The sequence below is a fragment of the Oncorhynchus gorbuscha genome, linkage group LG16, assembly GCF_021184085.1.
Source record: "Oncorhynchus gorbuscha isolate QuinsamMale2020 ecotype Even-year linkage group LG16, OgorEven_v1.0, whole genome shotgun sequence".
NCBI lineage: Eukaryota > Metazoa > Chordata > Actinopteri > Salmoniformes > Salmonidae > Oncorhynchus > Oncorhynchus gorbuscha.
The window spans coordinates 42,645,458-42,657,522 of NC_060188.1; the positions used below are offsets into that span (position 1 = coordinate 42,645,458).

The 12,065-nt window shown below is 49.5% G+C and overlaps 1 protein-coding gene across 7 annotated transcripts in view; it reads left to right on the forward strand.

Moving 5' to 3' along the window:
• LOC123999125 (rap guanine nucleotide exchange factor 6-like) overlaps positions 1 to 12,065 on the forward strand; it is a 136,432-nt gene that overhangs the window by 82,080 nt on the left and 42,287 nt on the right. For all 7 annotated transcript variants that reach the window (XM_046304557.1, XM_046304564.1, XM_046304560.1 and 4 more), the window contains 3 exons: positions 7,539 to 7,719; positions 8,582 to 8,718; positions 10,820 to 10,978. In XM_046304557.1, coding sequence (XP_046160513.1) covers positions 7,539 to 7,719; positions 8,582 to 8,718; positions 10,820 to 10,978 — 477 coding nt within the window. The remainder of the gene's footprint in view (positions 1 to 7,538; positions 7,720 to 8,581; positions 8,719 to 10,819; positions 10,979 to 12,065) is intronic.

Consider the following 12,065-nt stretch of genomic DNA (forward strand, 5'->3'; position numbering starts at 1 on the left):
AGGACCGAGCCGGCCTGGAAGATAGGGGACATAGAGAGTCAAAGGATGCAGAAAGGGAGGAGATGAGGGTTGAGGAGGCAGAATCAGGAGATAGGTTGGAGAAGGTTTGAGCAGAGGGAAGAGATGATAGGATGGAAGAGGAGAGAGTAGCGGGGGAGAGAGAGCGAAGGTTGGGACGGCGCGATACCATCCGAGTAGGGGCAGTGTGGGAAGTGTTGGATGAGAGCGAGAGGAAAAAGGATACAAGGTAGTGGTCAGAGACTTGGAGGGGAGTTGCAATGAGGTTAGTGGAAAAACAGCATCTAGTAAAGATGAGGTCGAGCGTATTGCCTGCCTTGTGAGTAGGGGGGGAAGGTGAGAGGGTGAGGTCAAAAGAGGAGAGGAGTGGAAAGAAGGAGGCAGAGAGGAATGATTCAAAGGTAGACGTGGGGAGGTTAAAATCGCCCAGAACTGTGAGAGGTGAGCCGTCCTCAGGAACGGAGCTTATCAAGTCATCAAGCTCATCGATGAACTCTCCGAGGGACCTGGAGGGCGATAAATGATAAGGATGTTAAGCTTGAAAGGGCTGGTAACTGTGACAGCATGAAATTCAAAGGAGGCGATAGACAGATGGGTAAGGGGAGAAAGAGAGAATGTCCACTTGGGAGAGATAAGAATCCCGATGCCACCACCCCGCTGACCAGAAGCTCTCGGGGTGTGCGAGAACACGTGGGCGGATGAAGAGAGAGCAGTAGGAGTAGCAGTGTTATCTGTGGTGATCCATGTTTCTGTCAGTGCCAAGAAGTCGAGGGACTGGAGGGAGGTGAACTCTGCCTTGTTGGCTGCAGATCGGCAGTTCCAGAGGCTACCGGAGACCTGGAACTCCACGTGGGTCGTGCGCGCTGGGACCACCAGATTAGGGTGGCAGATTAGGGTGGCAGCGGCCACGCGGTGTGGAGCGTTTGTATGGTCTGTGCAGAGAGGAGAGAACAGGGATAGACAGACACATAGTTGACAGGCTACAGAAGAGGCTACGCTAATGCAAGGATATTGGAATGACAAGTGGACTACACGTCTCAAATGTTCAGAAAGTTAAGCTTACGTAGCAAGAATCTTATTGACTAAAATGATTAAAATGATACAGTACTGCTGAAGTAGGCTAGCTGGCAGTGGCTGCGTTGTTGACACTACACTAATCAAGTCGTTCCGTTGAGTGTAATAGTTTCTACAGTGCTGCTATTCGAGGGCTAGCTGGCTAGCTAGCAGTGTTGATTACGTTACGTTGCGTTAAAAGAACGACAATAGCTGGCTAGCTAACCTAGAAAATCGCTCTAGACTACACAATTATCTTTGATACACAGACGGCTATGTAGCTAGCTATGTAGCTAGCTACGATCAAACAAATCAAACCGTTGTGCTGTAATGAAATGAAATGAAAAATGTGATACTACCTGTGGAGCGAAGCGGAATGCGACCGGGTTGTTGAGTGCGGAAGTTCTATTCAGTAGACGTTGGCTAGCTGTTGGCTAGCTAGCAGTGTCTCCTACGTTAAGGACGACAAATAGCTGGCTAGCTAACCTCGGTAAATTAAGATAATCACTCTAAGACTACACGCTCTAAACTACACAATTATCTTGGATACGAAGACCGCAAAGACAACTATGTAGCTAGCTAACACTACACTAATCAAGTCGTTCAGTTGAGTGTAATAGTTTCTACAGTGCTGCTATTCGGTAGACGGTGGACGTATGCTAGCTGGCTAGCTGCTGGGCAGATAGTAGTGTAGACTACGTTAGGACGACGAAATACGAAGTTGCAATAGAAGTGCTGACTGTTTCACTTTGTTGTCCTCTTTCTTTTCCTTTTTCTTCTGTCCTTCTTTTGTCCTTATTTTGTCTTCCTTTCTTCTGTTAACTAGATATTTTTTTAAATGATGGTTAATAAGTGATCAGCAGTAATGGGCATCACTAACATCATGGGACTTTTATTAAAAGTTGTATTCTGTGTTTTTACAGCATTCAACCCACATGATGCATAGTAAATGTTTAAAAAAATATATATATAATTATTTAAAAATAAAGGTATAATCCAACGAAACGACCTCAAAAAGCGTTAATCGCTCAGCACTACAATGTTAGTTTGAGTTGGCTGCAACTGTCTGCTGCTAGGAAGACATTGCAGTCCGACATTTTTTTCATCACAAGCTAGTGCCCAAGTTACCAGGGTAATGGCCTGTTCCTTAAAGGGCCAGTTGACATTTTTTGTCTCGCCTAATGATTGTGATTGATTGAGCATGGAACACGCCCAAAAACTTGAATTCACTCACTTTCTCATTCTCCTAGATGTATTTGTGTGCTTCTACATTTCTACTTAGGAGCACATCATGTACTCCTTGTGGCAGGGCTCTTGATGTTCAGTTGTAGGACTCGATGTTCAGTTGTAGGACTCGATGTTCAGTTGTAGGACTCGATGTTCAGTTGTAGGACTCGATGTTCAGTTGTAGGACTCGATGTTCAGTTGTAGGACTCGATGTTCAGTTGTAGGACTCGATGTTCAGTTGTAGGACTCGATGTTCAGTTGTAGGACTCGATGTTCAGTTGTAGGACTCGATGTTCAGTTGTAGGACTCGATGTTCAGTTGTAGGATTCGATGTTCAGTTGTAGGATTCGATGTTCAGTTGTAGGACTCGATGTTCAGTTGTAGGACTCGATGTTCAGTTGTAGGACTCGATGTTCAGTTGTAGGACTTGTAGGACTCGATGTTCAGTTGTAGGACTCGATGTTCAGTTGTAGGACTCGATGTTCAGTTGTAGGACTCGATGTTCAGTTGTAGGACTCGATGTTCAGCTGTAGGACTCGATGTTCAGCTGTAGGACTTGATGTTCAGTTGTAGAAGTATTTATCTGTTATTATTTTTTAAGTAAATGAAATGAAGCTATTTACCCCGGTTACTTCTTACTAGTAATACGTTTCTTGTTTTTGAAACGTTAGAAAGCATGCTCATCATTATTTAAATTACATTTTTGGTGTAATTATGGCTCGTAGAGTTTTTAATCTGAGTGGCTGGTGGCCCAAAAAAATGTATTTCCCACCCTGGTTGTAGGCCTATAACATCCCATTTCCAAAGCTTTTGAAGTTCCATTATTTTTAAGTAATGCTCCTAGCCTTTTTGTTCTCTCAATACTGTATGACTTTGAAGTCAGTCAATGCTTTCTTGGTGAATATACTGGATCTGCGTGTAAAGCAGGAAGGAAGAAAAGGGGTTGACTTTGCCATCTGAGGCTTCCCCAGCTTGACTGACCCAGCTCTCCCCAAGCGCTCTCCCCTGCCCTCTTGTTGCCACTCCTCACCCCTCTCCCCTGCCCTCTTGTTGCCACTCCTCACCCCTCTCCCCTGCCCTCTTGTTGCCACTACTCACCCCTCTCCCCACCCTTCCCCGGCTACCCCCTGCCTCTCCAGCTCAATGGCAGCGATGGTGGAAAGAACACGTCCTCTCCTCCTCTCCCTTCCGTCCAGGTTTGTTAATTATAGTGTGTGTTGGCTGGGCTTCCTGTGGATCTGAGGGGCCCCTCTGTCCCTCCTGTCGCGCTGTGTGGTAAAGGTCAGAGCACACAGGACCCCGCCCTACTTCTACTGCATCATCATCGCTAACCCCACCCACCTTTACCTTTAACTCCAGTCCACATCATTAACCCAGCCGTACCTCTACCCCACCTCTCCTCTCTCTCTGGCGGAGGGGATGGCTTTGGCTCAGTCCCTGTCAGTTTAGAGCTGCCCCGGCAACTGTTCGGAGACCTGCATGGGCGCAACCCCCCTCGCTTTCTGTCTCTGTGTGTGTCTCTCTCTCTCTGTTCCTCTCTTTCTGTCTTTTTCTCTCTCTTGCTTGCTTTCTCTCACTCTGTTTCTGTCTCTCTCGGGGTCTCTCTCGCTCTCCCTCCTCCTCCTCCACATGCTGAGAGAACCGAACTGCTCTAAAGTCTAACACCCAGACAAAAGCACAAGGGATCCAGAGATGAGGCGAAGAGGACACTGATCCTCTCAGGGTTTCACACCGTCTGTACAGACAGGCTTTCTTTAGCCTAGTTCTTGTCTGCCTCTACTTGGCCATTGTAAACTCTTGTAAGGCAGATGTAAGATCTCAAAAACTGTGCGATAATGCACTGTCTACCTTCAGTCAAACTGGGGGATATATGGATCGTTTTCAATAGGGCTACTTCGGTTGCAAGTAGATCATAGGAGGGCTTGACCCAGATAAAGGCTTGAGTCGTGCACCCTCACCGTGCTGTCAATCATCCAATTTAGGACTGTGTTGAGGCTCGTACCTGGACCTTAACACTGGAACCGCTGGGCCTCATGGGACTCCCCCCTCCCTCCACCTTCAAGCTAATGAGCAGTCATTCACTCAGCAATGTACTTGGATACGTTTCCTATATGCTATTGCTAAAAGAATAATCTGGTAGTGTTTATGAAGGTCTTAGGTAACATTAGAATGCAGGTTTTGTTTATTTCAAATAAGACATTAGCATTTTCATTAGTTTATGTTAGTGTAGGCTATATGTAACAATTAGAACATCAGTAGCTTAAACGGCATTGTAAGCGCCAAGTGTGCTTGATAAATTTTGGAAATCTGATCAAAAGTGTCGCTATGACAGCGGTCCAAAATAGTGAGTTATCGTCTGCTCGTGCTACCATGGTGTGCAATTTCACGCAATGGCATCAGCTGGATTTCATTTAGCACTTAGGCCTTGACCTAACAGTCGACACACATCCCTGCCACTTTCAATTGCTCGACACACTTCCCACAAACACGTCGCTTGCAGGTGACACAAGTGTCTTGGGCTCTTAGTGCACCTGGCCACCTGGCACGGTCTCCCCCCCCCCGGGAGCTGTGCGCCCAATTTGGCAAGTTGGAATCTTCGCTGCTGCCTTGGCCCTCACGTAGCCCGTGTGCCAAACTCTTGATGGGCCGGGTGTTGTTGATGCACTGCTTGAACAACACGTGTTGCGTTAACAGCAGCCAAGTCGTGCAGCAACAGGCCAGCGGCGGGCGGGTGCCTTCCTTCTAGCCGCGTTGTCTGATCTTGAACATCCACGCCAACCTATGGAACAGAATAGAGTAGAATACATTAGGATTGTTTTCCCGTAGGGGACAAAGCAGCACGTGTTGTACAGAAGAGCACAAGGCATTACATAAAGGTGCTGTATCCTCGTCGGTGATGGCAACTGTCGGATGCCATGGTGCTCTTGACCGAAACCTTCTTTCTAGCCTTGCCTTGGTACAGCGCGGCTGTTTTCCTGTCGTGCGCCACAGCCGTGCTGAGGAATAACGGCTGTGCAGGCGCCTTGTTTTGCGCAGAGGGAGGGAGCCCCCGTCTCGCTTTGTTCACGGTGCTTGTTTTATTTGCCAGCGACTTGTTCGCCAGTGACGGTGAAGTGAATTTGTCGTCCATGGTGACATGTCACGATTCATTTCTTCCCCCCACCGCCGGAGTCACTTTCATCAGATCGTGTAGCAGCGCTGACGCAGCACGTGCGTCCATTTGTCTTGTTCTTCTTGCCATTGTAAATTATGCACGCTCTCACTGTGTACTCCTAGTAGGTCAGAGTAGACATATGAGACTGCTTTGATTCAGTGGAATGATACAGGGTACAAACCATTTAGAGATTACAATTAGAATGTACCAATACAATTGAATGGCCACACTGTTCTTCAGTCACAATTGGTTAAATAATTATGCATCGTTGGCTTCCCCTCGCTCATCAACTCACCCATTCTCCCCCATCATACTTGTTATATGCACAAAACGTTGTTTCGGTTCAGTTTTCGAGGCATTTATCAGGGTGATTATCAACTGGGCACTGTCGGGAGAAGGAGCGGAGCAGACCCTACTGTCGGGAGAAGGAGCGGAGCAGACCCTACTGTCGGGAGAAGGAGCGGAGCAGACCCTACTGTCGGGAGAAGGAGCGGAGCAGACCCTACTGTCGGGAGAAGGAGCGGAGCAGACCCTACTGTCGGGAGAAGGAGCGGAGCAGACCCTACTGTCGGGAGAAGGAGCGGAGCAGACCCTACTGTCGGGAGAAGGAGCGGAGCAGACCCTATTGTCGGGAGAAGGAGCGGAGCAGACCCTACTGTTGGGAGAAGGGGCGGAGCAGACCCTACTGTCGGGAGAAGGAGCGGAGCAGACCCTATGGTCGGGAGAAGGAGCGGAGCAGACCCTATGGTCGGGAGAAGGAGCGGAGCAGACCCTACTGTCGGGAGAAGGAGCGGAGCAGACCCTACTGTCGGGAGAAGGAGCGGAGCAGACCCTACTGTCGGGAGAAGGAGCGGAGCAGACCCTATTGTCGGGAGAAGGAGCGGAGCAGACCCTACTGTCGGGAGAAGGGGCGGAGCAGACCCTACTGTCGGGAGAAGGAGCGGAGCAGACCCTACTGTCGGGAGAAGGAGCGGAGCAGACCCTACTGTCGGGAGAAGGAGCGGAGCAGACCCTACTGTCGGGAGAAGGGGCGGAGCAGACCCTACTGTCGGGAGAAGGGGCGGAGCAGACCCTACTGTCGGGAGAAGGGGCGGAGCCAGACCCTACTGTCAGGAGAAGGAGCGGAGCAGACCCTACTGTCGGGAGAAGGGGCGGAGCAGACCCTACTGTCGGGAGAAGGAGCGGAGCAGACCCTACTGTCGGGAGAAGGAGCGGAGCAGACCCTACTGTCGGGAGAAGGAGCTGTCGGGAGAAGGAGCGGAGCAGACCCTACTGTCGGGAGAAGGAGCGGAGCAGACCCTACTGTCGGGAGAAGGGGCGGAGCAGACCCTACTGTCGGGAGAAGGGGCGGAGCAGACCCTACTGTCGGGAGAAGGAGCGGAGCAGACCCTACTGTCGGGAGAAGGGGCGGAGCAGACCCTACTGTCGGGAGAAGGGGCGGAGCAGACCCTACTGTCGGGACAAGGAGCGGAGCAGACCCTACTGTCGGGACAAGGAGGGGCAGCGCAGGAAAAAAATGCAATGCCCTTCTAAAACGGGGTTATAACTCCAGTTCTGCTTGTGATATTACGATTCTTACAACGGCAGTGTCTTATATAGACTTATTTAGACAAAGTAAAGGATTGGGGGGATGACTTTAAAAATGGCGGTGTAATTTATTTATTGATGAGCAGTCAAAATGACTGCTTTAGCGTTTCTAGTGTGAAGGGAAGCTGTTGAGTTGAACAGAGCAGATCAGCCAGGTGTAGTATCTGTTACTGTGTCCTAGGGGGCAGCCAGATGGCATGCAATATTGCTACAGTGACTGGAGAGCTAGTCTTCTAACCTGGGGTTGTGGGTTCAAATCCCAGTTGATCTGAAACGACCGTAGGCCCAGAACCAGCTCCTTTCAGCCCTCCCAACCATCTGGCCAAACAGCATGGAGAAAATGGGCAATATGAATAATTAGTGTATGCGTAATGCTTAGCGACGTGCTTAGCGATCTCTTGTTTTTTTTGCTCAGGTTGTCTGTTCTGACGGCATGTTATATTTTTTGTTGTTGTGTTAGTTAAAACAATAACCATGGTTATGTCTGTCCCCTCTGCAGGCCACGGAGAGCGAGATGGGTGACGTGGACCTGTCTGGGCTCCCGGAGGCGGCTGTGGACTCTGAGGAGGAGGAGGAGGAGGACGAAGACCTGGAGAGGACGTCGGACACCCTACTGGGTAGAGACCTTGTCCGCGAGTGCCTGGAGAAGGACCCTGTGGACCGCAACGATGACGACATCGGTGAGCTGCACGCCCCACACTCCCCTGAATGCCCCCTTTTACTCAGTCGCGGTCTCTCTCCCTCTCACACTCTCACTCACACATAATCTCTTTCACTCACTCACGCACTCACACACACGCACTCACACACACGCTACCACACCCCCTCCCTCTGTTTCTATAAATACTAAGGGCCTTACCTTTTTAATTACCGTCTTTATTTTTGTGCGGGCAATCAGCCGGGCCACCTCATTAGCAGTCCAGTCCAGGGGACCCAGAGAGAGGCCTTCCTGGGGGGCTGTGGGATGCATGGGTTGAAAGTCCTTTGCTGTTGGCTTGTTAGGCAGTAGGCACATCTTCTCTCCGTTTCTTACTCTCTCTCTGGGGATTTTTCTGCCATTAAAATCATTGGGCGGGCCCCCTAAGTGTTTTTTTTTTCAGGTTGCCTAAAAATGTGATGGAAAAACACTTTCAGTTTAAACTTAAACGACTAAAACTAAACTAAATAAAGTATGTAGAAACGATAAAGGGCCTACATATTGTATATGTAATCTTTGAGAACTAACAATCACCAAAATAAAAGTTAGACCGACAGTCAGGGAGAAATGAAAATTCCCAAGATGAACTTAGCAGTATAGATTTTGTAATTGTGTTTGAGCGAAAGAGCACAGCATTAGCCATGGCCAAATGAGCTTTAAAACTGCAATGTTTTCTCACAGCTCCATGGAGAAATTGGTAGAATTGCAGGAAATTGGCTTAAATTCACACACAAAAAAATCCACACCACCACCTCTAGAATGTTCTCTAAAATTCAGCTGCGCCCACCACCTAAGCCCATTTTTGACCCTGCTCTCTCCTCTCATGTTCCCCCCCCCCCATCCAGAACAACTGTTGGAGTTCATGCACCAGCTGCCAGCCTTTGCCAACATGACCATGTCAGTCCGGAGGGACCTGTGTACTGTCATGGTGTTTGAGGTGGTGGAGCAGGCGGGGACCACGATCCTAAAGGACAAACAGGAGGTACGGGGCCATAGACAGTTTTCCCTGACCATGTGACGTTTACCGGGACTAACCGATGGGGTTGAAGTTATACGGGCTGTAGCTAGGGCCCAGAGTTTTCCCTGACCATGTGACGTTTACCGGGACTAACCGATGGGGTTGAAGTTATACGGGCTGTAGCTAGGGCCCAGAGTTTTCCCTGACCATGTGACGTTTACCAGGACTAACCGATGGGGTTGATGTTATACGGGCTGTAGCTAGGGCCCAGAGTTTTCCCTGACCATGTGACGTTTACCGGGACTAACCGATGGGGTTGATGTTATACGGGCTTTAGCTAGGGCCCAGAGTTTTCCCTGACCATGTGACGTTTACCGGGACTAACCGATGGGGTTGAAGTTATACGGGCTGTAGCTAGGGCCCAGAGTTTTCCCTGACCATGTGACGTTTACCGGGACTAACCGATGGGGTTGATGTTATACGGGCTGTAGCTAGGGCCCAGAGTTTTCCCTGACCATGTGACGTTTACCGGGACTAACCGATGGGGTTGAAGTTATACGGGCTGTAGCTAGGGCCCAGAGTTTTCCCTGACCATGTGACGTTTACCGGGACTAACCTATGGGGTTGAAATTATACGGGCTGTAGCTAGGGCCCAGAGTTTTCCCTGGTCTGGTTGCGTGGTAACATTATTCCAGCCTATAACAGCAGCCACCAGTGATCACAACCACATCTGGAAAGTGCCGTGTTTCAGCCTATAGTCACAAGGTTTCATCTCTCAGTGAAAGGGATGTAGAGTATGTAGCAGAGCAGCAGCCTTCAGTCGTTTAACCAGACTTACAGAACAAATTAATGAAGTTACATCCCTGGGAATAAAGGGAATCTTTCACGGCTGTCTGCAAAAGGCAGTGCCCAGCCGACAGCATAGTATATTACCTTGAATGGCCTCACCACTTACTTTAGCACAGGTGGATGGGCTCTGCGTTATTAAAGTGAGGCAGCAGGTGTCTATATATAAACACGCACACACACGCAGGTGTGTAAAGCAGGGGACGGCTACACGAGGCGATGTGCGTGTGTGAGTTCAGTATGACAGACAGGTTGGCGATGCTAGGTTTCCTCGACCCGCTGCCCGGCCTGGTCCGCTGTGGGCTGCTGTGAAGGTCAAGGGGGAATCAGTCAGCCATCACTGCACTGCAGGATCCTTAACGCTGCTACGAGACAATGAGGGGGAAAGGAAATAAATAGTAGAGGGGGGGTCAAGGCAGCTCACCACATTTCCTCGGTCTCCGTCCTTTACAATGCGTCCCTGTGATCTGAGCTCTGCCTGTCTGCGTTCCGCTTTTAAAAAGCCGTTATCGCCTTCATGGTTGAAAATCCATGTTCAGCCGTCTCAGAGTTACTGTGGACGTTAGCTAGATGTTCATCTCTTAGACGAGCACTTCCCCGCCTGCGGAGTTCTTCTGCACACACACACACCTCACCCTTAGTCTGCAGTCTGATATGGGGCTCCAATGCCCGCTGTTCTGCGCACGTTAGTGCCGAGATTCATAAGGTTGGACAACACACTTTCGCTTTTGGAGAACGTCTTCGGTTCGCTCAAGCTCTGTATACCACATCCAGAGACACATTATAATACCAGGCAACAATGATTACTTTGAGTGAAGGTCCATAAAAGCATCTCCTCTATTATGCTGTTCAGCCTGTCAGCCTGTCAGTCAGTCAGCCTGTCAGTCAGTCAGCCAGCCAGCCTGTCAGTCAGCCTGTCAGTCAGCCTGTCAGCCAGCCAGCAAGTCAGTCAGCCAGCCAGCAAGTCAGTCAGCCAGCCAGCAAGTCAGTCAGTCAGCCTGTCAGTCAGCCAGCAAGTCACGTCAGCCTGTCAGCCAGCAAGTCACGTCAGCCTGTCAGTCAGCCAGCAAATCACGTCAGCCTGTCAGTCAGCCAGCAAGTCACGTCAGCCTGTCAGTCAGCCAGTCAGCCTGTCAGCCAGTATGTCAGCCAGTCAGTATGTCAGCCTGTCAGTCAGTATGTCAGCCTGTCAGTCAGTATGTCAGCCTGTCAGACAGTCCCTGTTTTAGTGATGGTGTTTGGCACTGCTGCTGTCATCACTGTTCTCGCCCCCCCCCAGTTGGACCTGTGGTATGTGATCCTGAACGGGGCGGTGGAGATCAGCCATCCAGACAGCCGCATGGAGACCCTCTGCATGGGCAACAGCTTCGGCATCTCCCCCTCCATGGACAAGCAGTACATGAGCGGAGTGGTGCGCACCAAGGGGGACGACTGCCAGGTGAGTTGCTCTTCTCTCAGCTAAATATTTGGACTCCTAGCATCTGAACTCCTAGGCCGGAGTCTCAAATCGCACCCTATTTCCTGTATAGTACACTACGGGCCCTGGGACCCTACTGAATCCTGCTCAAAAGCAGTACAACATATAGTGATTAGGGTTGCCGTTTGGGGGCGCTGACTTTCATTTCACTGTGAATGGCCACTCGAGTCGAGACCTCTTGTCAGACTGCTATGATATAACCCCATTATACTGAGCAAGGAGCAGCCTCATCGAGAAATGGAATGGGAACTTTTCATTCCCTTTTGACAATCGGGTTGGAAGATTAAGATGGCGGTGTTCTTGTATTCCTTGCGAGTACAGAGATGGGTGGTATAAACGTAGTGTTGGGATCTATGGTGTAAATGTAAGTGATGCTTCTGAGGTTTTGTATCATTTCAGCCAGTAGTTTTCAATGTAGCACCCAAGAGCCAAAATGGGTCCCCGAAAATAGAGCACAATTGTGTACGACTTATTCCATTTCTATGATACGTCACGTCCTGAAATAAAAATATTTTCATCTGCAATTCATATGATATGTTACGAAATTCCAATTTGTGAGCGCTTAAGATGGTGTTTAATCTCTTTAAAACGGTGTTGACTTTCACAAGCAAAGGAGGGCTAGGTTGAAGAGCTATTGCTTAGTCATGCAGAAGAGGAACCAGGTCTTAATATAGAGATAGGAGGCAGCAGTTGTAAAAGTAGCCTGACCTCTCGAGAAGTGGTTTGAGCTGCTCTCTCAGTCACTACACAGTTTCTACACAAACAATGTCTAGTTCCTTGAAGAGCTCTTTCACCAGAAGCGTTGTTTGCTGTCACAGTTTCACACCCTGAACGACAGCTCAGCGAGACGGCCGCAGGCAGAAAGATGAACACCAGCCAGGGGTGTGTAGCTTGACCTTTCAGCCAGGTGAACGTTAGCTCGGGGAGAGTAGCAGAACCAAGATAGTAAACACCAGCCACAGTATGCTATCATAGATGGACCAGTTGCCATAGGAGTGGAGCTTGTCTGTTCGCTTGTCGACTAGCATTGCTGGACCAGTAGCACTAG